This window comes from Pipistrellus kuhlii, unplaced genomic scaffold (assembly GCF_014108245.1).
Source record: "Pipistrellus kuhlii isolate mPipKuh1 unplaced genomic scaffold, mPipKuh1.p scaffold_m20_p_7, whole genome shotgun sequence".
In the NCBI taxonomy this organism is placed as follows: domain Eukaryota; kingdom Metazoa; phylum Chordata; class Mammalia; order Chiroptera; family Vespertilionidae; genus Pipistrellus; species Pipistrellus kuhlii.
The window spans coordinates 65,378,752-65,406,222 of NW_023425573.1; the positions used below are offsets into that span (position 1 = coordinate 65,378,752).

At 37.6% G+C, this 27,471-nt stretch overlaps 1 protein-coding gene across 1 annotated transcript in view; it reads right to left on the reverse strand.

Annotated features, from left to right (window-relative positions):
* The window catches only part of THSD7B (thrombospondin type 1 domain containing 7B), a 696,543-nt gene that overhangs the window by 40,452 nt on the left and 628,620 nt on the right, over positions 1-27,471 (reverse strand). Inside the window, exons 17-19 of the mRNA XM_036422004.2 lie at positions 4,210-4,351; positions 2,497-2,612; positions 469-586 (exon numbers count right to left, since the gene is read on the reverse strand). Of these exons, the coding sequence (XP_036277897.1) occupies positions 469-586; positions 2,497-2,612; positions 4,210-4,351 (376 nt within the window). The remainder of the gene's footprint in view (positions 1-468; positions 587-2,496; positions 2,613-4,209; positions 4,352-27,471) is intronic.

Here is a 27,471-nt window from a genome sequence, read left to right on the forward strand (position 1 = left end):
CAAAAAAATAATAAAGTGGTAGAGCCTTTATCAATCTGTATTCTTAATTGACTTTGTGAAGCAAAAGCTACTCTACCCTTTTGGTGAGTGAAAAATTAGTCAAGTTCATGATGTTAAGTCACTTTGATGTGGATGTTTACCTGATACAGGACCCAGCTTTACTTCTTCCAGGAACAATAGAGGCCAACCGACATTTGTATAATTGGTTGAGTATGGGACCTTTTGAATAAACACTGCCCCACATGGCCATCAGCTCCTCTGGCGTTGGCCACTGTTCCCAGGCAGTTCTTCAATCTCTGCCTGATCTAAAGAACTGACAGGAGGCAAGCTTCTCTCGACTCCCTGTGTCAGTCTCATGTTGCCTCCAGCTGGCCAACATGTCTTAATGCCCATTTATCAAGCCACAGCATACTGAAAGATACTCAAAACTAATTTGTTTAGTGTGAACATACAGAGGGAATCAGATACCTCCATGGCCACAAGTCTGTGAGCACTCTGTCCAAGCTGTCCACTCAGAGAGCTGACAGTTGACCACACATTCCACCAGGCAGTGCATGCTCATTCCCTGTGGCTTCACCAAGTTACGCTGCAGATGGAAATGAAATATGATTTCAGCGGATAATTCGAATTTAACATCAAGTCAAAACATTATTCTTCTATGGGAAAGACTTTCCTTTATTCTAGATAATAATCTTTTATATTTTTTGGGAGGGAAAAGGGATATCCTTTCTTATTTAAATTGATGGCAATTGCATAAAATGGCTGTCCTTTCCTCACAAAATCAAAATTGTTAGCCAAAATTTCTTTTTATAAATTTAGAATAGGCCTGCAATTAGGGTGCTGGGAAAGCAGGCGGTTATATCCTTTTAGTCCCCTGCTCAGCCAGCAGGGGACCAAGAGGATGCTCAGTGTTAAATGCAAGCACCCTTCACTTCTGGGTGAGCCAGAATGAACAGCTAGCTGGGCTGAAACATAAATAAAAAACAATAAAGCTCAAATCAATAACTCATCTAAAGTTTATTAAAAAGACCAATTATGTTAAAAAACATAATCATGGGCTTAGTCATGAGGAAAGTTGGTGATAGAGTTCACTTTCCTCTCATCCACTCTGAAACTCATATGTAGGTAAAATCTACAAATTAATGATCAAGGTAGAAGAGGTCTTAGTGAAAGAAGAAAAACAGAAAAAATAATAAAAAGTTCTGCTTTAGGAATCACATGCCATGTGCACACTGAAGAAAACTTTGACTTTCAATGCATGTTAGGTTTTAGGAATGTTCATATCAAGCTGAAATTAATGGTGATTTGGCAAGTGGGCATCATGGTAATTACCACAAGAGGTATGGGTATTCTAGTTAGGTTAAAATTTTGGGACTTCTTTAACCAGTATTTAAAAAAAATATTTGTTGGACATATGGTATTGGAAAGCAGAGAAACTGATTTTTCCATCGGTGAAAACTTTATATCCTTCTTTGTATCAAAATAAAAGATCTATTATACATATTGAATGTAAGATTTTTCACTTATTTGGAGTTGTACATTGTGAATTTATTTTTCTTGAAGCCCACAACTTCTTGAGAAGCAGATGAGATGAAATAAAATGCTAAAATAAATCACTGGCTTCTGGGAGACAGAAATCTGTCATGTGTTAGCCAGTTTCAGAATTTCACCAAGTGGGACATCTGGTTTCAGATGATCTGGTCACAGAGTTGGTGTTGATTTCTAGCTATGTGTTTGGTTTAGAGAACGTGTGGTCGTAACAATACTTAACATGTTAAATCAGGTTAGAGGAGGAAGGTTTTGTTTTGATTTTAATTTCTACTTGTGTATTCCCCTTAGGTTAGGAGACAAGGGACAACAATTATTTTTCCAGATTACTAAAAAAGTTTCTGTGGCTATCTAAATTATCTGGCCCCACATTTTCAATTTATTTGAAATATTGTTTTAGCAAATTCCTATAGTGTGAAAGCATATTGTCATATTTATTTCTATTATATTTCCTCCATAGTGCTTTTCACTTGTACATTGGGAAGTAATGCTGACTTCTTTGGAGCAGCTTTTATACAAACTTTATATAGTTTATTATGGATAGAAAAGGGAAAAAATTCTGAACCTGATCGTTTGAAACTTGGTAGGGAGGCATTTTAACTTAGTTTGAGAAGGAAAATACAGCTGAATTAATTACGGAACAATCAGATACTAAGAGAGCAGAGTATTCTAATAGCAAATGTCAGTGTTCATCTTATATGGAAGGGACAGTGTTTATCGCATATGCAGATGAATCACCTGCCCAATACAGAGTCATATCTAAACATTAGAGTTTGCTGGTCAGCAAGTACATTTAAATAAGTTCCTGAAAATCATACAAAATAGTTTTTAATGAACTCACATCCCTAGTGCCAAATGACCTTTCCCAGTCATTGTGATGAAGTTAAGACTAGTGAGATATAACTCTACTATACTATTACCAATTGGAAACAAATATAAACAAATTACCTGCTCACATTGGTCCATGCTGACTGTCTTGCCGTCACTGCGCACACAGCTCAGAAGGCGGATTCTGACACCTTGCCCACAGGTTGCATTTTCACTCAGCTGGCACGTGCTCCACTCTACAGGCATAGAATCACCATAGTGAGTTTCAAAATTCTGGGCATGTGAGCAAAATACAACCTAAGGTTATTTGTACTGGTGGAGGACGATATGTACATAACTCTAAAACCACTTCAGCAGGGTTTAAAGACATCAATCAATTCTTTCATACAAAAACAATCAAATTGAGATGAGTAACTTCCTATGTGTTCTTTAAGGTAAAAGGCCAAATCTTTGTTAGAAACCATCTCACAGTTGGCTGGGAAGGAAAGGAAAGACACTCATTAACCAGGATGAGAAAGGAAAACAAGTTTGGCATCCTCTATTTGCTGGGGATAGTTGAGAGAGAAAATAACCCAGAAACAAAGCTAGTCTTTGATGTGAACTTGCAAATGTTTTCAAGGAATAAATATAATTAGCTAAACAATTTGGTACAGTGAAGCTAAAGAGGCACTGTAGAAAAGGAAGAGTTCAACCTATTTAGAACTATATAGCCTATTCTCAAAACTCTAATTTTTAAAAATCATTCTCATCAAAGAAGGTTTTGTAGATTTAACTCATGGCATTACAAAGTAGACAACTTTGAGTTAGAATAAATTCTCCTGCTTCTTAAACAAAAATTATTGTAAGTGTGGGTACAAAGGAAGTTCCTTGATCATATGCAATGAGACCCCTTTTAATGAGATTTTCCATAATTGTAGATGACCCAAGTTTACTAGGAATAGAAAACTTTGTATAATGAAATGAGTGTTTTAAAGATATGCTCTTCCAGTAAAGCAAATTTAATTGTATTTCTGAAAAAAATATTATATGAAAACCAAGGTTCTGATGTACCTTTAAAAAGAGAAAAATGTGAGATCATCTTCATCTATAAACACAATCATACAGCCCCACAAAATTTTCTACCAAGTTTTCTACATGAGAAATCTCAGCAGCACCCCTGGGATGTTAGTGGGGAATTTGCTCCAGAAACCAGTATTGCTCTGGGGGCAGTTTAGATATCAGTATTGAGTTTAATACTGACTTAACATGGTTCCACATTTTGTCGCATTTTGTATATCTGTTACTGCATGAAATGGTTGGTAGCAGATCAATGTAACTCAACAATCTTTGGTATTAGACACCGTGGTGTCCAGGAAAAAGTTAAGCATTTGGCTGAATGAGGCTGTTATGATTCCCACTGCCTCTCAAACATCCCTGTCTGGCAGGCCTACCATTCATCCTTAATGAGATCCTAAGAACAAGTGCATCAGAAGCTTGAGGTTCTTGAAGTAACAGAGACCATTAAAGAGCTACATTCTGTGACAGAATGATTATATTCTTTCCTAAATGGTAAAATATCCCTTGATATTTTTTTTATTGTTTCAGTTTATCATGGCTTAATTCAGCTTGACTCTGAAACGTTGCCAAATCTTTGTAAGCATCTTTGAATTCGGAGATTCTAGGCGGTGTTGTTGAATCTACATGGTGAGAGTGGACATGTAGAGGGACACTAGAAATGTCAAATCTTCAGCCTGCCATGATGGATTCACACATTCTATTGGCAGTCCTAATCTGGAGAACGAAAACCCATGCAAACTTACTCCCATTCGTCAGTGCTATGGGAAAAAGGCATACCTGTCAGATTGTACTGGAACTGAAAGCAGTTTTCATTGAGGAGGCAAGGCCGCACCTGGGAGTCTTCCGCACATGTCCTGGAGCTCAGTGAGGGTCTCAGCAGATGGCGGGTTCTTCTCTGCATTGTGTGGGGATCACATGACTATGAAAATCAAAGAGCAGGCAGGTTTAGGAAAGACCCAGAGTTTGTTGATCAATCCTGATTATCTGTAGTATACGTATAGGCATATGTACAGAGAAGCGACTATTGAAAATGTTAAACATATTTATAACATAAAACCATTATCTGATTCAAGGTAAGTAGTTTTTGGTTTTGTCATTTGACCACTCTTTATGTTTTTTGTTGTTGCTGTGGCAAAGCCTTCATTTTTAATCTCCCATGCATAATTAGGCACATGGAAACCATTTTCATCAATTAAATTGTACTCTGTACTCTCAAATAGGATGTCCCTTCACAAGAGATTAATTCATTTTGAATGTTTAAATTAATGTAAAAAGGAAGACTGTCCTTTTTCCCTCAGATAGTCTAACACAAAAGAAATAACCATACAGAACATCTTAATGGGAAAGTCATTTTTAAAACCCTGGAACAAACACATACACAAAGAATTATGAAACCAGTATTGCCAATAGACCAGAACTTTCCTCCTATTTGGGAGGCTTTCTGAGCCACCAAAGACGAGCCACTGCATTCCGTAGCCTTTTCAACAAAATAAGTGTATACATGTGAACTTCAAAGATCTCTGCAAATATCACTTTTCCTGTGGGTCCACATGTTCTTTCATATATTGCCCTTCAGTCTAGTAAATCTACCAGCCACATCTTCAAGCTCCTTCTATTGGAATAATATCCTTTCAGCTGTCCTACATCCTCTCCTTCCCCTTCCTCAGAACACTAATAAGGTCTTCATCAGTGATGGTCATCCTTTTACTAAAGATAAATTCTTCTCTTCTTTCCCAATAACATTCCTCCCATGCTCAGGAATTGTTCTATATATGTTTCTAAACATATATACCTACACATATACTTATATGGCCTTATTATTCATTGTTACCCTGGCTTCTTCCCTTTTTATAAACTCATTGAGGGCACGGTTTCTACTTGTCATATCATTTCCTGAAAATCTTGATATGGAGTTTACACAGTGGTTGTTCAATAAAGACCATTAAATATAGTCAAAACAACACAATTCCAGACCCAGAAATCTAAAGAGGCACAAACATGCTTAAACCCTGGGGGGAATAAAAAATCTCTGAATTAAGGCAACTGGGCCATAATTTTAGTATTTGGGATATTTTGTTTATTTTTATTCCTTTTATGTTTTCAGATATTATAGCAAGAGCACAGCCTGTAAACTGAATCTTGCTGCTATTAATCAAAATGATAATGTTGGATTGCACTGAACTATACAGGGAAATGCCACTTAAAATTTTTTTAAGTGTTTGGAACCATTGAAAGACATTTACTACTCATGTGACTTTATAGTTGTCAATACTTGTAATTTTATATTTAAATTGTATTGAATGATTAATAAATGCCATTAAAACTAGATAATTATTAATTATCTGTAAATGAATCCCTTGTTAAATGCTTACTAATAATTTATTATTAGTTCACTAATTAATTTGTTCTCATGAGAAAGAATAATAACTTAAGTAATTTTTTAGTGAAATAATATAAAATTATCTTGGCCAATACTCCTGATTACTTCTTTTCTACCTTAAAAAATGTCTGGACCAAGTGAGTATGTGTAAAGTGCCAGTTTAGTGTAAACCATCAAATAAAGCAAAAGAGAAAACAACACACACAAACATGCCTATACAAATGAAATTGCTAGGTAACCTTGAAAAACTCATTTATATACTCTGTACCTCATTTCCTTATCTAAACCTAGGTAAGAAAGGGGTATTTTACCTAATAATATAGACACATGTAAATTGACCATACCTCTGCTACACCCACAGCCAATCAGAGTGAGTATGCAAATTAACCCAACAAAGATGGCGGTTGATTTGCATACACACCTGGGTCCCGGGGAACCTCCTTGGCACCTAGGTCACTCCCAGCCAGCCATTGGGTGGAGGCTTTAGGTTTGGGAAGGGATTGACCTTGCGATTGGAGGGGCGGGATCCCCCTTCCCAAACTTAAAGCTTGGGATCGGAGGGAAGAGAAAAATAAAATCAATGAAAACATATCCTCAGATGAGGATAAAAAGAAAAAGAAAGAAAGAAATGTCATTTCCTATGAAAGACATAACTGGAAAATGATTAAAGAAAGTTGTCATTTTTTCATGGTAAAGAGACTAGAGTTCATGTTGATGAAAATACCTTGGTGGCTGCAATGACTGGCAGTGGCTGCAGCAGTGGGGTGATGGAGCTGGCACCTTCCCCTGATAAGCTCAGTTGCCTCATATAAAGGAGGCCAGACTATGGCTTAGGCCTGCTACCAATGGGGAGTGGGCTTATGCCATCTGTAGGACATCCCCTGAGGGCTCCCAGTATGTGAGAGGGGGCAGGCTAGGCTGAGGGACCCCTCCCCAGTACACAAAACTTTATAGGATTTAAAATTATCCTCACAATATTATCCCACTGTCATCTCTAAAACTGCTGGATATAGTTTTAAAATATCCTCTGGAACCTAACCTGTCATTCATAACCATGTAGAAGTTGCTAACCACTTTCTGAAAATTAGAATATTGAAAACCAACACTGCAGCTAACTCTCTCACTAATACTTCTTCTATAAAAACAGGCTAAGAGTGGAGCATGAGTAACTAAGATCTATGAACACAATCCAACTTAAACTTAGAAAGTATTTTCATATTCTACCTGCTCCCCAGGTGATCAGTGCACTCCCACAGTGGGAACACCCCTCAGCTGACTGACCAGTCCTGGTGGCCCATCAGCTTTGTGCCAGACACTCACTCCCTCAGTAGTCCTGCAGGTCCAATCTCTGGAGAACAGGCCAGGCACCAATGGACCAGCACTGCTGGCAAGATCCTGACAGCGCTCTGGCTTCTTGGAAGTCAGCCTAGGACACTGCATATAAAAGTGGCCTCCAGGTGGCTCCCAAGAACCAGCACTGATGTCAGCAGGATGGATCCAGATCCCGGGCCAGTAAGGATGTCCCACAGCCCACCCAGAGGGCCGATCAAATCCATCCCCAGCACCCCTTTTGAGACCCCACCTGTGCACGAAGTCATGCACCAGGCCTCTAATATTTATATAAAGACATTTTGTCAAGTTTCTAAAGAAGAAAGCAAAAAAGCAATGTGTTGATTACTAACCTAAACTAAACTCTAAGCCACTTCCTTGATAAAGTTATGTAGTTCAATCAATGTTATGTAGTTCAAGTTCATTTGCTAGGAAAGGAAATGACCAATAAGACCATTAGTCACTGCATATTTGTCTCAGTTTTCAGATCAATTGTTGTGGTATTGCAGCACTGTGTTCAAGTCACCTTTATTTTACTTAATAAGGGCCCCAAAGATTAATGATGCTGACAATCTTTATATGCCAAAGAATATTAAGTAAAAAGGTGTATGTATATGTATAGGAATAAAAGATAGCTTATAAAAGGTTCAGTACTATCCATGGTTTCAGGCATTCACTGGAGGCATTGGAATATATCCTGTACAGATAAAAAAAACAAAAAACAAAAATAAAAACAAAAACAAAAACAAAAACAAAAACTACTACTGTAATTTCTTATACATATGACCCTTTACAAGATTAGATTTTCTAACTTATTACCTTTCAAGACCATCGCTTATCTTAAAATTCAATCATTCCTTATGACATTATTCCTTCACACTTTTGTCCTTTCTATCAATAAGGCCTTTACCCATAGGTCTGACCTGAATATTTGTATTTGTCAAAATTAAATCAAATATCTCTTCTATTATCCTCTACTGACTTCCTTGCTCACCTATAAATGGAACCACCTAGGTAGTATACATTTCCACTGCACTTGTGCATGTATTGATCTGTGTTCCTTCCCATGGGCTATATAAAAAAGAGCCCATGTCTTAATTTTCCTGGAAATTGAGAAGCTTGTTCTGTGTCTGCTATATAGTATGCAAATACTAAATATTTTGTTGTGTAGAATAATTTGGTTTTCTTCAGCAATATGATTGGAATTTTTTAAGTGGTCATTAGTGGACAAATAGTCAACCCTGGACTATGATCATCTTGTTTGAATATAAGGATTCTCCATAGACCTCTATCTGAGGGAATCGAATCATTTCTGTAATTTTCATAAATTTTCTATAAAATTTAAATGACAGTTACCAGAATAATAGTCTATCACTAAATTAATAAAATTATTAATAAATCAATATTTATCATCCTATATAATGTAGTAATGTGCAAATTGGCTGTCACACCCTCACACAAGATGGCCACCCACATATGATCACAAGATAGCCACCACAAGATGGCCAGCAGGGGAGAGCAGTTAGAAGCAACCAGGCCAGCAGGAGAGGGAGGTTGGGGGCGACCAGGCCTACAGAGGAGGACAGTTAGGGGTGACCAGGCCTGCAGGGGAGGAAGGACAGTAGGGGGAGACCAGGCTGACAGCAAAAGGCAGTTAGGGGTGACTAGACCATCAGGGGAGGGACAAGGCCTGCAGGGAATGGCAGGTTGGGGCAACCAGGCCTGCAAAAAAGAAAGGGAAGTTTGGGGGATCAGGCTAGCTGAGAAGGGCAGTTAGGGATGACCAGGCCAGCAGGGGAGAAAGGGAAGTTTGGGGGGACCAGGCTAGCTGGGAAGGGCAGTTAGGGGTGACCAGGCCTGCAGGGGAGGAAGGACAGTAGGGGGAGACCAGGCTGACAGGGAAAGGCAGTTAGGGGTGACAGGCCATCAGGGGAGGGACAAGGCCTGCAGGGAAGGGCAGGTTGGGGCAACCAGGCCTGCAGAAAAGAAAGGGAAGTTCGGGGGGATCAGGCTAGCCGGGAAAGGCAGTTAGGGGTGTGCAGGCCAGCAGGGGAGGGAATTTGGGAGGGACAAGGCCTGCAGGGGGCGATCAGGTCATCAGGGGAGGGCAGTTGGGAGGGACAAGGCCTGCAGGGGAGCGCAGTTGGGGGTGACCAGGCCTGCAGAGGGGGTCAGTGAAAAGACTAGGCTGGCAGGGGGGCAAATGGGGACAACCAGGCCATCAGGGGGGCAGTTAGACATAAGGCAGGTGAGCCATTAGAAACAAGTGGTCCCAGATTGTGAGAGGGATTGGAGGGCCCCCTGAAGGGTCCCGGATTGGAGAGGCTACAGGCTGGGCTGAGGTGACCCCCCTGTGAATTTCATGCACAGGGCTTCTACAATAGTAGTAAAGATACACAAATAAAAAGAACCAATCGTGATCTAAAGATTTTATATCCAGAAAAGCTGATTGTCAATGAAAAGACCATAGATATACTGTTAACGACATGTAAGAACTGAAGGAATATCATTTCCATGGAGCCCTTTCCTAGGAATTTACTGGAGACTGAATTTTATGGCAGGAAAGTCATCAACATAAAGATTATTGGTGAGACAAGTTCACACATAAAACTTAGATACAGGCTTTATGCTCTCAAGTTACAGATAAATACAACAGTAAAAGAATGAGGAGGGCCTATGTAAAAACGTTAACATTTTTAAGAACTTATGATAGTGACAAGTATTGGTATTATTATTATGAGAATGTTTTCTGTATGTGGGATAGAGCAAATGTGTAATTATGATATATTCTTGTTTTATCTCCAGTGTCCTTGACAAAGACAACTCTTAATATAGAGAAAAGGAGATGTAGATGTAAGATGGAACTTAAGTGAACTCTTATAGTTCATCATTATAAACTCATGAAACATTTCATCTTCAAAATAAGGGAAATATTGTAATAGTATATATTCCAAAGTTCTGTCTTCTGAAGTGGACTACAAGGAGTGGAAACTAATAGCAGGTATGGGAATCCTGTGACATTAAAGAGCCCTTTCCATTAAAAGAGACCAGAGCTTTTTAGAGAAACAAAGGAAATGTGGAATATGTGCCTGACACATCTTGCCATTTCAGGTTGCAAGGAAGTTAATGATGGCCACCGCAATCTTTATTAAAATGTTTGTGGAACAAATTATCTGAGTATGTATATAGCTGATAACTGAAAAGGTTTAAAACACATCAAATTTATTTAAACCTATAATTTCATAACTATACAAAAATAGTCACATGCAGTTAAAGATGCTAGGATAACAACTTATTTTGAAAACTGGTAAGTAACATTTTTCATGCTGCCTTTTCTATATGGAATGGATCAGTAGTTAATTGAATAGCAGTTGGGGTAAAATATCTCCTTACAGAAGTATTATAGTTCCACAAGTGAGGAAAGATGATAGAATTGGGATGTTCCAATTTTTTCTAGTATTTCCTAAATCATAAAGACTCTAGGAATTGATCACCAATGACAGCTAAACTAATAAAAAGAGATAACTATACATTGTGTGCCTTCTGAGAAGGAGCACACATTCTATAGTCTTTATAAAATAATGAAATTTGAATTTAATTATACCTCTATATCCAATTCCCAACTCACAGGAATTTTAAGGTCAGAGGAACATGTAAGCCTCACCGTGGGGATGAAATTTACCAGTTAGACTGGGTAATTCTATAGGAGAAATGGCCTGTTTTCCATATCAATAAATTGCTAGCGCCCTAGCCTGTTTGGCTCAGTGGATAGTGTCAGCCTGCAGAATAAAGGGTCCCAGGTTGCATTCCTGTCAAGGGCACATGCTCAGGTTGTAGGCTTTATCCCCAGTAGGTGGCATGCAGGAGGCAATCAATGATTCTCTCTCATCATTGATGTTTCTATCTCTTGGTCACTCTCTCTTCCTATCTGAAATCAATTACATATTCCTTTAAAAATAAATAAATTGCTAGAGAAAAGGAGAAAGAAATGAGAGGGGAAAACTAGATAAAAGGAGATGTAAAGGTATTATAAAAACAGGCAGAGCTAAGCAATTATGTCTAGTTCCTTGGATTCTAGTTCTAAAGGAAAAGATAATCCTAGAACTCAGCTCAGAGTTGGCTTTGAGAGAAGTGAGGAGGTTATAATTAGGGAAAAAACAACTGTGAAGCGTTTTGTGGGCAACTGACAGGTTTCTACCTCCAATGCTGGTGGCTGTTTGATGACTAAACTGAACATTGTTGTTGTTGTTTTGGGTTTTTCCATATTTGTGCTAAAATCAATATTTAAAAAGTTTAAAACTTTTCCCTTGTCATCCTTGGTTTCTTTTCATTTTGGGATATGAGAGCAGACTTTTCTGAAGTGTGCTGTTTTCTGGTGTGTTAATAGATCCAAATTGCAGACGCATCACGAGAATTCTTCTTCACATTACACAGTGTTTTACCAAGTATCATACTTTAAAAGATATTAGCTTGTAAGAACATGAAATAAGTAATTTCAAAATGCAATGGGTATTTAATTTTAAAGCGTGCCTTTAACATTTATGTAAAATGTTTTTGGTACTCGTTCAATAGAAATGTATCTGACCACTGGGTAAAGCTAGCAATAAAACTACTGGTCCACAATGTGTTAAGAGAGAAAAGGGTTTGATAAGCAAATGCATTTAGGACACATTGAGATGCAGAGTGCTAAACAAGGATTTTCATAATAGCTCTTTACTGGGTTTGCTGACTATTCTATTATGTCACTAAAACTTACTCCTTTTTCCCCGGGGATAGAACTGGACCTCATTGCCCAGCCTTCCTGGCAGCTGGTGTAACCATGCAACTGAGTTTTGACAAATGAAAGGAAATGGGAGGCTGTGAGACACTCCACTCCTGACCCTGACACCTCCCACATACCTTCCTCCATTCTCTTCACCCTCTCCCATGGTGACTTCAAATGTCAAGAGGGCAGACCTCCATTAGCCTGGGTCCCAGAATGAAGCAGCAAGTGCCCATTTTCCACTGAGAAAAACCCTCTTAGGACTCTTTTGTGGGAGACAAATAATATATATACCATTTGATCCAGAACAATTTGGGGGTTACATTTTTTTTTGTCAAATTACTACTTCACTGAACATTGTGACTCTCTAAGAGTCTCAGATCTTTAGTATCAATTTAGCATTCTATAGGACACATTTGGGGAAATGGACTTACAGATTTAAAGACAAGAATGAACACGAAATTGTAAATTATAAAGTGGTAAATTATTATCTATATGAATCAATTGCTATCCTTGAAAACTCTTCTAGTAAGATTTCCAAACACTTTAATCAAACAGTTTTTTGAGAATACATTAAATGCAAGGCACTGCACCAATGAATAAAACATCACCTCGGGGAGGATTTCTTTTTATTCTCTGGATTTTCAAGAGATCATCTCTTGTCTCCATGAAAGACTTACAATTACATTTTAAAAGGAGATGTTTAAGGATTTAAAAGGAAATATAGTTATTTCATCCTACTTATAAAACAGAAGTATTACTGAACTTGCCTCTGAGGAAGTTAAGTTCAATTTACTATTTTGTGTGTGTTGGAAGATAAGGTGGCAGGAGGATGAGGTTGGTCTTAGTCATCCAAAAAAGTGTTTTTTTTTTAATGTTGAGTTGTGATGTATTGCTGGGTTGTGAACACTATATTAATAACTGACACTCTTATGATGCTTACTACGTGCTGGTCACTATTTTACATTCTTTAAATTAACTCATTTCATTGCCACAATAACCTTATGATGCAGATCTATTGTTCCCCTCATTTTACAGCTGGAGCAGAGAAGTTAAGTAATTATATCAAGCTCACACAGCTAGAAAAGGGAAGAACCAAGATTCCAACCCCGTCAGTCTTATGCTATAGAGTCCATGCTATTCACTACACTATTTTGGTTTTCAGTTTATTGGATCAAAGTCAGCAACTTTAAAACTCATAGAATATCATAGAAAATGTCTATCATATACTTAAAGTGAGAGTATTTCCTGAAATGGTTACTTCTGATTTCTGATTACACACACACACAAGAGGCCTGCTGAGAACCAATTCCAGCATGTAATAATTACAAGAGTTCTATAAAAAGGTTGATGGGATTTGGGGGGTTCAACAAAGGTAAACCACAACAAAGGTAAACCAGTAGTTTACCTGTTGGAAATGGCTAAAGTCATTTCTCCAAAACCTGAATAGGATAATTGTTAGCTGCCAGACAGCTCAGGGCATTTTATTGCCTCTTGTTGGTCAAACACCTGAACAGACATAGGCTATCCCCCAAACTGATAATGCTTCTGTAGTCTACCCTTTGATACCTTACCCTTTGAAGAATATATTTCAACCTTGCCTTGGGACAAATTGTGTTAGAATAAAAGCAGGGTCCTGAGTTCTTTTTATCTGAGGCTCCTCTGACCCCCAATGACTTTCAAAATTATCTTTGTCATTGGACTCCTTCTTAGTCATCTACACCCAGCCACTTTCCCCAGGGCGCTGGCCCTTTGTAAGCTGGGAAAGAACCCCGGCATTATGGCATAATGGCAACAGTACCTGGGACTGGAGCTGGACCCTTACAGCACCAACACTAACAGAAAAAGAAGGATGTGCCTGAACAGAAAACACCAGAAGGATGGTCAAGTTCACTGTGCATAGAGCCCATGCAAGCTTCCTATCCTTGAGGATCTGGAAGTAGGTGAGTGATTCTTTGTGTTTAAGTCAGATTATTATGGGGGAAAACTTGGTCAAAAGGCAATATAAAGAAATTGGAATATCTAAAGTACTTTTTAAAATCAGATTGGAAAAAAAAATATCGTGGTCATCTTTAATACGGTTTCTTGTTCAAATCGTGAAAAACCTAATTTGTTTGGAGGATCAAAAATCTGTGATTTCTAAAAAGCCACCAGGTCCTCTGTCCCTGGAGAGGAGAGACTGGACAGCTGGAGAGATTATAGCCATCAGCTCTCTTCCCCATGAGAATATTCAATGTTTTGTTTAAAAATTAGAGAAGAACTCGCAGGGAAATGCAAAATTTGGCAAAGGTCACCTTGGGTGCTAGTAATTACTTTGGAAAGCGAAAAAGAAAAAAAAAATTAAGATGAAGAAAAGGGGAAGATGCAAGAGAAAGCAAGAGAGTGGGAAAGATTGAGATTAATAGTATGCTTAGAGAAATCAGTCAGAAAACATTAAAAACCTTATGATTTAACTTGTACGTGAGACATAAAACTGAAAGTAACAAAACAAATAAGAACTCATAGATGCATACAACAGCATGTGGGGAAGGAAAGGTGGGGAGGTAGTAAAGGGTGAATGGGGTCAAATCTGTGGTGACAAAAGGAGATTTGACTTTAGATGGTGATCACACAATGCAATATGCAAAAGACATATCATAGAATGTTGTAAATATAAATATAACATGGTTTTCCTACAGTGTATCAAGGTGAAAATATTTAAAAGCCACCAATCTAATAAAAATGCTTATCAAAAAATATTTCCTTTAAATAGAGTGTCATGATCATTATTGCAAAACTGTTTTATTATATAAGTTTTTTTTTTCAAGTATAAACTGTAACGGTTCATTCTTTCTAGAATATTTCTCTCTACCATAAACACTATTTGTATCTTTAAACACTAGGATTCATTTCAGAAAATAACTATTAAGTTTGTAGCTAGAAAACTCACATTTATTTTCAATATATTTCAATATACTTTAAATATAAATCTGTAAGTAAAATTAATTTCTTAAATATATCCCTTCTTATAGGAAGTGGTTAGTGGTTTAGGTTGACACCTGCATCCTATCTAGATAAATTGGACCTAGCTGAAGGGGAGAACAACGAGGGATACTTGTGTCAATTCTCCATATATTGAAAGAGCAATTACATTCAGGATATTCCCTTGCACAGGATTCTTTAAGGCAGATTAGGAAGTGAAGTCAAAATTCAAAAACTGTTTTCACCCTTTAGGCATGTGCTAATACACATGTATCGTGGTCCTACATTGGAAGGGACAGAAGGTGGAGGACCAGATGGGGATTCCCAGCAGAAAGGCACCAGAAGCATTTCAGTATCTATGTTTTAACTCCTCTCATCTATATATGATCTGGTCATTCTCTTTACCCTAGCTAACTTCTTCTGTCAATACCCCTACTACTAGAATAGAGGGTCTGCAAGTGTGGTCCCAGGACTAGAATCAGCAGTATGAACATCAGCCTGAAACTTTTTAAAATTACAAGTAATTGTGCATTATACCTGACTCAATGAATCAAAAACTTCAGGGATTCTATTTTAATCATCAATTTACTGTGGCATGGAAACATGGAATAGATTGATGAATCTCAGAGGGAAGGGGGAGGGTACTGGGAAGGGAATAACCAAAGAATTTAGATGCATATATGCATTCCCCCTGAACACAGATAATACATTAGTGAACCCCTGGGGCGGGGTCTGAACTGGATGGTGGGAGACAAAGGGTAGAAGGGGGGGGTGGGCATATGTAATACTCTCAACAATAAATAAGAAAAAATCTGAGGGGTGAAAAAACACACCACTCCTGGGGTGGGGGGTGAATAATCCATGTTTTAATGAGTCATCCAGGTAATTTTGAAGTATTATCTAGTTTTAGAACCAGATAACTGAAGTACTATCTAGTTTTAGAACCACGGTTTCAACTTTGTGTGTACAACAACAAACTCCTAGTTTCCTACCCCCCAGCACCCTCCTCTAGTCTTTCCTACCTCTGTTAATGGCACTCCAGCCATCCAGGGCTCAAGTCAGAAACTTGGAAGTCATCTTTGACTTTTTTATTTTTCTTACCCCTTACAACCATACCTGAGCAAGTCCTTTCAGCGCTAACTTCAAAATAGAATTGATGATCTATGTACTTCTCACCATCTGTGCCTCATCTACCTTGGTCAAAGTCAGCTTTCACTTAGATTGTAGCAATCACCTCACAACTGTTTTTTCTATTCTATAGATTATTTTGAACTCTGGGGCTGGAATCAACTTTTTAAAATAAAAATTAGAACATTTAATTCCTCTTTTCCAAACCTTAATGGTTTCCCAGCATAGTGTGAAAACCAAGTCTGATTTTGATGGCCTACAATGTCCTACACCATCTGGTCCTGCACAACCTTTGAATCTCATGGCCTTCTATTCTCCTGCTTGCTCATTGCTCCATTTGCCACTCTGGCCTCACAGGCATTCTTAGGGAACTCCAAGTATTCCCTTGTCTAAAGGCCTTTGTTCATGTTCTCCCTCTATCTGCAATGATCTTCCAGTGCCTGCATGTTTTGCCCCTTTATTAGAGAGACCATATAAAGTCAAATCTCCTTTTTTCACCTATTAGAGAGACCTTCTTTGACCATTCAATATAAAATATCAGTAACTCCTTCATGTCACTTTGTCCCTCTATGTATTTTCTTTCCCATATTGCATTACTACATGTCATTCTATCTGTTAAATTAATGCTTTTGAAGTGGTAAATTATATATTAAGCTCCATATAGGTTGGGATGTGGTCTTGTTTATTATTGATATTCTCAGGACCTGAAATAGGCCCAGGCCCATAAGAGATACTTTCAACAGACAGTATAATAGTGAGTGACAACCCAAGAATTGCCAGGAACTCTGTCTTTCTCATTGGCTCAAATACCGAAAACAATTATTACTTAGCATCCCCAGGACTTTGGGATAGTTAATGAATTTAAGGAGTATAATAAATTTAAGTACTCTAAGTTTCTGGGAGTTTTTGGGTTTTACAAGTACAGTGAACTGTTCTTATCAATACATTTTGTACAGGTAAAAGATAGCATAAAATAAAGTAATATCACTATGACATCATAGCAAACCTGATCAGAAATTAAAACAGTTAAAACTAAAGTGATTATCAATCCAAAGAGCCAGAGATTGGATTTCTGAGCCCTGCCTATTTCTTTTTACTTTACCCTAGATTTTAGGGGTCCAACAAATGTCTATTAAAGAATAGGCTCTTATAGCTAATGTTTGTCCTTTGAGAGTTTAAAGTGATAAGAATGGAAACTAAAAATATATTCTGGATTCTGTCCTATATCCTAAATAATAGCAACAGGCAACATTTCAGAGTATTAACACGTGCCTGGTACTGTAGACTGTAGTGAACATTCCATGAGGAATATCTCATAAAGCCCTTCTCCCTTAATCTCACCTCCAAATAATCTAGGTGTACTTTTAATATCCTTGGTATTACAGATGATGAAATTGAAGCTTAGAGCATATAGCAACTGTATATTCAGTCTTCAAGCTAGGATTTGAATCTGGGAGTACTAATTTGCTCCTCAGTCTCTTCAACTGTAGTGGTACTTGTATAATATTTTATGGTAGGGAGAGTGGGCAGAACAACGAGTCACAGAGCTATATTGTGATTGTGGTTATTAGACCTACTATTAAGTTCAACATGGAAAGTGTTTAGTATGGTCAGTGATAATTAGAGATGACAAAGGAGAGAGTGAGCAGATGTAAGGTACTATCACTTATTAACTAACCAAAAAAAAAAAAAAAGCAAAAAAAACACACCCAAGATGAAGAATGGAGAGTCAGCTAGGTATGGAACAGTGAGCCCAGCCTGTTGCCTGCCTTTAGGAGCCTGAAGGTGCACCCAGCCCAGGGTCCGGCTGACCAGATTTAGGGAGTTAATCGGAAGCAGGGGTGCCAAACACATCTCTGTCAAATGGCACTGACAAGAGCAGGGCAGAAGCTATGATATCATCAAAATGATAGAATGTTCCTCGTAAGGCTTTGCTATGCAGACTTTAGGTTAACACATAAATGTCAGGAGAGTGTTACTTAGCTAATATGTTTGGAGATTTTAGAATGGTCACAGACATTCCTACATAGTCTTTGTTGCTGGTGTTTTATGACTAAGAAATTGTGAAGGTACATATTTATAAACCAATCAGAGGTCCTGGATCTGATGAATGATGTATGGCACATCTTAGGTTGTCACCTGTTTATATTATTGTTGGGGACTGGGAAAGAAGAAAGGACTTAAATAGAGACCAAAAATGTAAGAGTGGTGAAAGATAAATAAAAACCAAAGTGACTAAAGAGATATGGTCACAAAATGCACCCATGTGAATATGGCCTATATATTGGCTGTAAAAATATTGTATCAATGTGATAAATCACAGTGTTATGTTATAAAATATCCTTAAACTTGAGAAATGCATGTTGAGTTATCAATATTAAGGTTAACAGGGTATGATGCCTTCAACATAAGCTCAAATGGTTCAGAAATAATAACAGTGTGTGAAAATATGCACACATATACCATTGTGTGTGTGTGTGTGCATATGTGTGTGTGTGTGCCTGTGTGTGTGTGTGGAAAGGAGTGGCAGAGAGAGTTGATCAAGCATATGTGGCAAACTTAAAATTTCAATGCACATATTTTCTTTTAGTTTGAAATATTTAAAATACATGTTCTTCAGTAAGAGAGAACTATAAATGGTACTGATGCACCAATATTCAGGAGATGCTAATAAATGAAAAATAAATGAAGCATGCATTCATAACTACATGCTACTCAGAGAACCCCTAAGTGGCACACTCTTTTTTAAAATATATATATTTATTGAGGTGGCATTAGTTACTAAAATTATATAGGTTTCAGATATATCATTCAACGATACATCATCTACACATTGCATTGTGTGATCACCATCTAAAGTCAAATCTCCCTTTGTCACCACAGATTTGACCCCCTTCACCCTTTCCTTCCCCACATGCTGTTGTATGCATCTATGAGTTCTTGTTTATTTGTTGCTTTCAGTTTTATATCCCACATATAGGTTAAATCATAAGGTTCTTAATGTTTTCTGTCTGACTGATTTCTCTAAGCACTCCGTTAATCTCAATCTTTTCCTCTCTCTTGCTTTCTCTTGCATCTGCCCCTCTTCTTCATCTTTTATTTTCCATATGATGCTTACATCTCTTTCTTCACTCTAATCCTAAACCATTCAATATTTTTTTACAATTATTTTTAGTGATTTCAGAGAGGGAAAGAGAGGGAGAGAGATAGAAACATCATTGATGAGAGCAAATCATTGATCGGCTGCCTCCTACATGCCACCCACTGGGGAATGAGCCTCCAACCCGGGCATGTGCCCTCTATCAGAATTGAACCAGGGACCCTTCAGTCTGAAGGCCAGTGCTCTAGCCATTGAGCCAAACCAGGTAGGGCTATAGCTTATTTTGGCTTGATTTTGGTACTGTTCTGAATCGTAATATAAATAGCTGTTTTTCGATGGTCACAGGGTGAGATCTGCTAGCAAGGTCACCTAATACAAATATTTACATTACAATTCAGAACAGTAGCAAAATTACAATGATGAAGTAGCAATGAAAATAATTTTATGGTTGGGGTCACCACAACATGAGGAACTGTATTAAAGGGTCATGGCATTAGAAAGGTTGAGAACCGCTGTGCTAGATAGAGGAAGAGGCATTATTAAGCTCCATACCCAAGCTAGCAACATAGAGGGCACCCAGGGGACTCACCTTGGTTTATTCTTTCTATTCACACTGTTGTTCTAGGCCAGTGGTCAGCAAACTCATTAGTCAACAGAGCCAAATATCAACAGTACAAAAATTGAAATTTCTTTTGAGAGCCACATTTTTTAAACTTAAACTTCTTCTAATGTCACTTCTTCAAAATAGACTCGCCCAGGCAGTGGTATTTGTGGAAGAGCCACACTCAAGGGGCCAAAGAGCTGCATGTGGCTTGCGAGTTGCAGTTTGCAGACCATGGTTATAGGCTGTCATTCTCAAGCTTCTCTTTTTTCTTTTTCCCCATTCTTTCTCATTACTCTTCCACTCTTGCCGAAATAAGCCTTACTCATCTCTGAGGTTTCCATATGGATATTCTCTCACTGGAAAATGTACTGATCCTCCAAGGGGTTAGAAAATATGCCAATAAATGCTCTCATGACACCCTGTGCTTTTCCTTTTTAATCATATGCTTCTAGTCCTCTGCTCTGTTGAAATTGATTAGGAGCTTTATAAAATTAGTGCTGTTTATTCAGGACAAGGATTCTTCATTGTCATAGCCTAACATAGCATTGTCACACAGTAAGTGCTAGAAAAGAAATCAGTTTCACTAAGAAGAGCTATTGACAAGAAGCCAGGAAGGCTGGTCAACAACCTTAATTGCTCTAACCACTCACCCTTTAGTTGAGACATTATTAGCTGAAGCAGCCTCCACCTTGTTTGTCCCATGTAAGTTTCTGTTATTTTCTGCCAAAGGGCTACATGTAAATTTTTGTTTATCTTGACTAAGATGTTTTCCCTAAAGCCTTAATAAAAGGGGATGCCAGGGCCAGAGAACTATTAGTTCTCCCACTAGAGTTGGACTACCGCCTGGCCCCCCATATCGCCAAATTGAATTTCTTCAAGTCTCAAGTCTCTTCATTTGTGTGCGGCCCTTCTCCAGAACCTGAACCCTGAACTGGAACTCTTTCCACGAGGGTCGTGAAAGAGATTCCTACAAGTAAGCTCTGAATACTTGTTGAATAGAAAACGTTTACAATTTATTTCTGGTCTTATGTGCTAGTCACCATGTTAAATGATTTAGACATATCAATCCGTGCTCTAACTTCCAGTTTTCCTGACTTTTAGGTAAAATAACTTTCCCAAAGTGCCAGTGCTAAGAAAAGAGACCTGGAGGAAAGAGAATGCAATGCAGTTGGGTTATTTCTAAATCTCAAATGTATTTTCTATAATTGTTTAATCAGCATTGCTCTGGACTTAACACTTGCCTTTCAGCATTGCTATGGACTTAACACTGAGTATCTGGAAAATAAGACAAAGAACTCAATTGCATTTTATCTGAGGGTCTTCTAGAACAGAAAAATACTGGGGATGGGAATATGATCTCCATAAAAATCTATAATTATAACTAATTTAAAGTTATGAACACTCATAGCAATTGTATCTGCAACTCCAGCATTATTATTTTCTATTAGTACCATTTACTAAATGTACTGTTTAAAACTTAAAACAACCATACAGTTAAAAATAAAGAACTAGGAAATACTACTGGGATATGATAAACCAAACACAGTAAAAGCACATTACATTAAAACACACACACACACACACACACACACACACACACACACACAAAAACAAAACAAAACAAAAAAAACACACAAAAAAAACCCTGTAATTCACAGAAAATTATTCATAGATGTTTTTCAAGGTAATATGTTAGTGTAACCTAAAAGGAAAGGAGGTTAAGACTTGGGGAGAAACTCATACATTTTAAAAAGCTGAAGTGTGTACAAAAATCAACAAGACATTTCTATGTCCATTATGACTCCTCAGACATACCGTTTTGAGGAGAGGTTCCCAGCAATCAATGCTATAATGTGCTGTTGGTGGAAGTACATTTTCACATTCTTTTTCCATGCAACCAACATGGGGGATGGAAATGATGCAAAGAATGACTTATAGGATAACCTTCATGTACTGTAAACATGTATAAAATTCAAAGTGAAAATCTGGCCTTCAGGACATGAAACACATGATTGGATTGGACTGGAAATCACAAGTAAAATAGGATACAGATCACACACCGAATTCAAAACCACTAACATGTCGTAGTTTGATAGTGACATTTTAATAGCTGTCAAGATGATGACAGTAAAGACAGACTTCAAAGAGACCAAAGAGAGGAATTAAATCATTTAAGAAAAATTATATTTGGCATATCACTATTTTAAAAAGTTGAATTAGTCACTCCTTTCATAATTCCTGAAGAAAACTCTGGACCTTCTTCACAAAGCTATGAGCAATGAGAAATATTGTAAGTGAATTTGTGTTCAGGCTCTGTTGTTTTATAATTTTCAGTATTATTAATTTTTATGCATTTTAGCCACCAATAAAAATCACAATCAATATCTCAAAAAGTGATTATATTGACTTTCATATATCAGTGAACTGAGCTCCAAAGTGTCAGTGACCTCTCAAAGTCACATGGCCTAAACAGAACAGACACCAGAACCTTGAAATCCTGCTCTTCTTTCTGTTCTACTCTCTTCTTGAATGCCAAGAAGAGCATGAAGTACTGTCTTCATATAATTGCTTCATGAATGATGATTTACCAATATTAATTCAATAGCGAGAAGAATAGCTTTATTATTATAAGAGTGACTAATTAGTCTTCATCCCCGATTTTAAATTATATGCGTGACTAAAATCTTCCAAATAGACTTGAAAGTGATCTGGATGTTCTTATGTCAAAATTATCCTATAAGAAAAGTTAAGATATTTCATGAATCTATTTCAGCACGTTGTGATTATGAAGGGGGCTATTGACAGGAATCTATTTCCTTATAATACTCAAGTCAATGCCTCTAGAGATAAAAGTCATTTCTCCATGTTTCTGTTTCTTCACTCGGAGACTTACTGTATATAATTCACAATGAAGTTAAGGCAATGCAATGAGATTAGTCTGAGATCTCTTTGAAGAACAAAACCATTCTACAAATGCAAAGTTGTGTCCAGACTGCGATTATAGGGCACTCAGGAGAGGGGCGGGGTTGATGCTGGACTGGGCCATAAGAGAGCATTTCCTCAAAAGGTCTTCTAAAGGAAAATGCAGGTCATCCAGTTCCAACTCATCTCCAATTACCCTAAGGTGGGAGCCACTCAATCAAGTGCCACCAGAAACAAATTGAAAATTGGTGGAGCACAACATAGATGACAGTCTGACTCCAAAATGTGAGTAAGGGAGCATGAGGATGGCTAATGACATGTGTGGCACAAACACAACTCCCTGTTGCAAGGAGCCTCCACTTCCCATTGACGTGGACGTGGAGGGAAAGGGATATGTATAAAGGAGAATGGGGAGTGTATTCCCTTAAGAAGTATGGTGTGTTCCCTTAGCAGGAGGCCCATGAAGACCAGAAAGAGGCAAAGTAAAGCATAGGTAAGATGGGAGATAGCAGGCCACTGTAAGTTTAAAAATTCAAGCACAGTGAATGGAGACAAAATTTCAGAGCATTTGATTGAATAGACATGACAACTTTTCAGATTAGAGCAGTTATGAGCAAGTAGGTCAAGCTGAAAGATACAGTTGCGTATTTTGAATTAGGCACTCTTTCAAATTCAGAGCCTGCAACTTCAGGTAGTATGAGTCTGATTTGTTACTTCACGTCTGCATCTTTCACTTTCCTCACTAATAAAAAAGGGGATAATAATGCTGTATGAACATTAAATGATTTAATACATAATCATTTATTTCTCTCAGGAACCCCTATCACATAGCAAAGCTTTATAAGAACATTCAAAATAGATTTCTTTGAGCTAGATGCTTGTCGATATCATATGAGAAGAGATGAAAAAACAAGAAAAAATTCCTAAGGTTTTTTTAGAGGATTGTAAATCATTGAATTATGTGTTCCACAGATATTTACAAGCTTGGCCTAGATAGGGTATAGTAATCTATAAATGCTGTTCAAGTGATTTATGGTGCAACTGTTCTATTACATTAACAATAGCAGGAAATGCGTTTAATTTATTCTCAGTGATGCACATTTATGTTATTCACAACAAGCCATTTATGAGGAAATGTGCAAGCCTTAAACGAGAGTGAGTGAATCTCTAGTGGGTTTTGAACAGTTATAACTGTCTAATAAATGCTCATATCCCAATGTACTGTACAGGCCAATGTAAATGCTCACTAGCTATCCTATAAGTACTTTATGGTGTGAATTAGTGAACAGCATAGCAGAATCAGTAGACTGAAGTTGTCTGGGTCCTAAATAATGAAGAACCGGCACTCCTGACTGAAATTTTACAAAAGCATGAAACAGAAAAGCATCCTTCATACCTGATCCCATAGTCCAGCTTTGTCAGAGGTAGCAGAGTGATAGTTTAAGGTTCTGAGGCCCTCTTAGCCTTTATGGCTACAGTCTGGAAAGTGAACCACCTGAGAGTCTACCATATCAAGATGAAAATAATATCCTAAGCCTTTTGGGGTTCTTTATCAAAATATACACATGCATACAGTTTGGTGGCTGAGAGAAAGAAGAAAGAGATTAAAGAAGAGACAGAAACCAGGATGAGAGGTATCGAGAGGGTGAAGAATAGGGAGCCCCATGCTAAATTACCAATGGCCTTCATATGTTCTATCATTTCTTCCAGGAACCCATGGATGTATAGTTACCCAAATATTATAGCTATGTTATATATGTGGAAAGTGAATAATCTAGATATAATTGAAATCCTAACACTCAATCTCTTACCAGTAAATAGTGTAGCCCCGATTTTAAATAATTAATCTGTAACTGCCCAAGCTGTGCAGCCCTTATAGGTCTTAGCTTAGAAAACCCAGAACAGAATGTTGCTCTTTCATGAACTTAGACAGCCAAGCTTTGTAAAATGGAATTATTTAGTGTGTTGGAAACAACACATCACATTGACTTTGGGTAGTTTGCTCTTGATGGTGCTCCAGTTTCTCTAGCTACATGTTCTCTGTCTCTTGGCCACTGGCCAAGTCATTCCTCTGATTATGCAAAGACTTAAATGAACTAGAAGCATGAGAAGTTCTCTTGTGGGCAAATAACATCTCACAAACAACCACCTTCTTTTATAAAATAATGATTTTCTCCCACTTTTGTACCAGGCACCTTCTTAGATTAATAAATGATGTTGATAATTAGCTCATAGAGCCCATGCATTTAGAACACACACTCGATCCTGCTGCCATGCACAGAAAAGCCATAACCTGAGGCACAATGAACTCTGGAGAGTTTAATGGTTAAATACTGGTTGAAAGCCAGGGAATCATCACAGGTTTTTTTGTTTGTTTGTTTGTTTATCATAAAAGCAGAATTCCATTATTCTAATGCCATTATGACAGATTATATCACAGGGCACAATCTATTTCTGTATACCATTCACTTGTTCATGGAATTAGGAATCTGTTGTATTAATTACAATAATATTATATTGCAAGAATTTGCTCAACAAAAATGTCAGCCCATTTCTTTCAAACTAAAGTTGTCTGGATCCTGAATAATAAAGAGCCTACCTTCCTGACTAAAATTTTATAAGAGGATGAAACAGAAAAAAACATATTTTCTCCTCAATGAGAATAAAGTATAAGAGTGTAATTTAATAACAAAAGTATTTCTTATTACTATTTCTCTGGAAAGGTGTAATCTATAGTAACAGAAGGGTAAATGTACTTATCAATCCATTGTTACTGTACCTTAAAAAAATCCTTCATAGTATTATCAACTTTAAAGAAGATAGCAGAAAGAAGATAAGAAGGAAGAAAAGGAAAGAGGACATTGGGAGAGGAAGATAAGTGGGAGGAACAAAAGGAGAGAATGGATTGTGGAGGGAGGAGAGAAAGAAGAAAGAGAAGGAATTAAACAAGGAAAATTAAAGAAAATATTCATGTTAGGAACTCAGCATAACTCTCTTACTCAACTTGTATTCACTTGATGAATTTGATTGAAGTCAATTCATTTTATTTTTATATAAGCTAAATATAAGTTGAGATACACCTAGAATTATTTGATATCCTATTAATGTATGTTTCACTATAAAGATAAGATTTTGGTGTCAGGAGCTTTATCTGTGCATCTGAGCAATCAGAAGATCATGTTTGAACACACAACTGTAAGTGAAGTGTAATTAAAGAAATATCTTTAATCAAAGTGTTAGGAGTGTGCAGTTTTCAAAACACATATTAATTCTATGTGGTGGCAATTCAAATATCATTCCTCAGTCTGCCATTCCAGACCTTAGTTCTCTGTGGCCAGTTAAGTGAGCCTTGCCATTTGGTAACCGCTGCATCACCCTCCAGCTAAGACAGTTTCTGATTGTTGCTGGGGAGGTGGCGCTATCCATCAGCATTCATGATTTCTGTGTGCTCTTCCTGCTTGAAGCCACGTGACTTTCACAACCTCTCAGGTTAACAATAATTTCATTTTCTCTTGATTCCACAATGATTTTTAAAGGATGAAATTTACTTTGTATTGTTTCCTATTTTTGTGTTGTTTGCTTATGTATATAACTTTTTTCTTCATTAATTTGCTGATTTTTTTAGGGATTAAGCAATATATAAACTCTCATATATAAACTCTCTAAAGCTTAGACTCAGTAATTAATAATTTGACTGAACTATTAACCCATCTAATATAACCTTAATGTTATATATATATATATATATATATATATATATATATATATATATGTATATATGTATATATGTATATATATATATATACTCAATATATATATATATAATATATATTATATTATACCTAAAGAAGTTTGTAATTGATAACATTACTTTTTAAAGTTTTGTGTGATTAATAAGTCATTCATGATTGATATATATTTTCATTACCACACACACACACACACACACACACACACACACACACGGGTGGGCAAAGTAGGTTTATATTTGTTCATATGAAAAAATAAATAAATGAATAATACAAGATTAAACTGTGTCTCATGTACTTACAACTGTAAACCTACTTTTACCAAACTCTGTATGTATTCCTCTTAAAATTAGATTTCCCAAAAAGGATCATAAACAAAAAGGGATAATAACCTATCTGTCGATATAAAAGATAGTTCATTGTGTTTTAAAGTGAAAGTTGACTACTTCCAAAAGCAAGCCATCTAGGCCATGGGACCCATTTTACAATCCCAACCTGGACAGTAAAATAAGTCAGCAGTTCTGCCCAAAAACTGAGATCAATTGCAGCCCCGTCCAATCAGGAATCCTTGCCAGAGATCCTGGTCAGCCATGGAGCCCATCCAAGGACCAGCCTGAGCAGCAGACCATGCCACCAGATCTGTGTGATTGAGCAGAGCCTCCATCCTTACCTTCCAGGAACCCAGCCACAGGCCACAGGAAGCTGTAGAGGCTGTCCCCCAGCCCTGTCAGACAGAGAACCTACTCAGCAACCTTGGCCCTGCCTGACCATGGAGCTTGGCAGTGACCATGAGCAGCCTTAGAACCCAGCCTATGTGACCATCCCACTGTGGAGCTCAACACATAGCCCCACCTGCAAACAGAGCCCATCCTACAGCCCTGCCCAATTGCTGAGCACAGCTTGTGGCCATACACAGATAAAAACACCTGCCAGCAATCCTTCCCAACCATGAAAGCCAGCGGGTTAGACTGCTCTCACATGACACAGCCTGTAACCAGAAGTCCTACATAAATGCCCCTCTTCTACAGAGGACAGGCAACAGCCCTGCCCATTTAAGAACCAAAACAGTAAGCCACCTGCCTGGAAACATCACCAGCTGGTCTG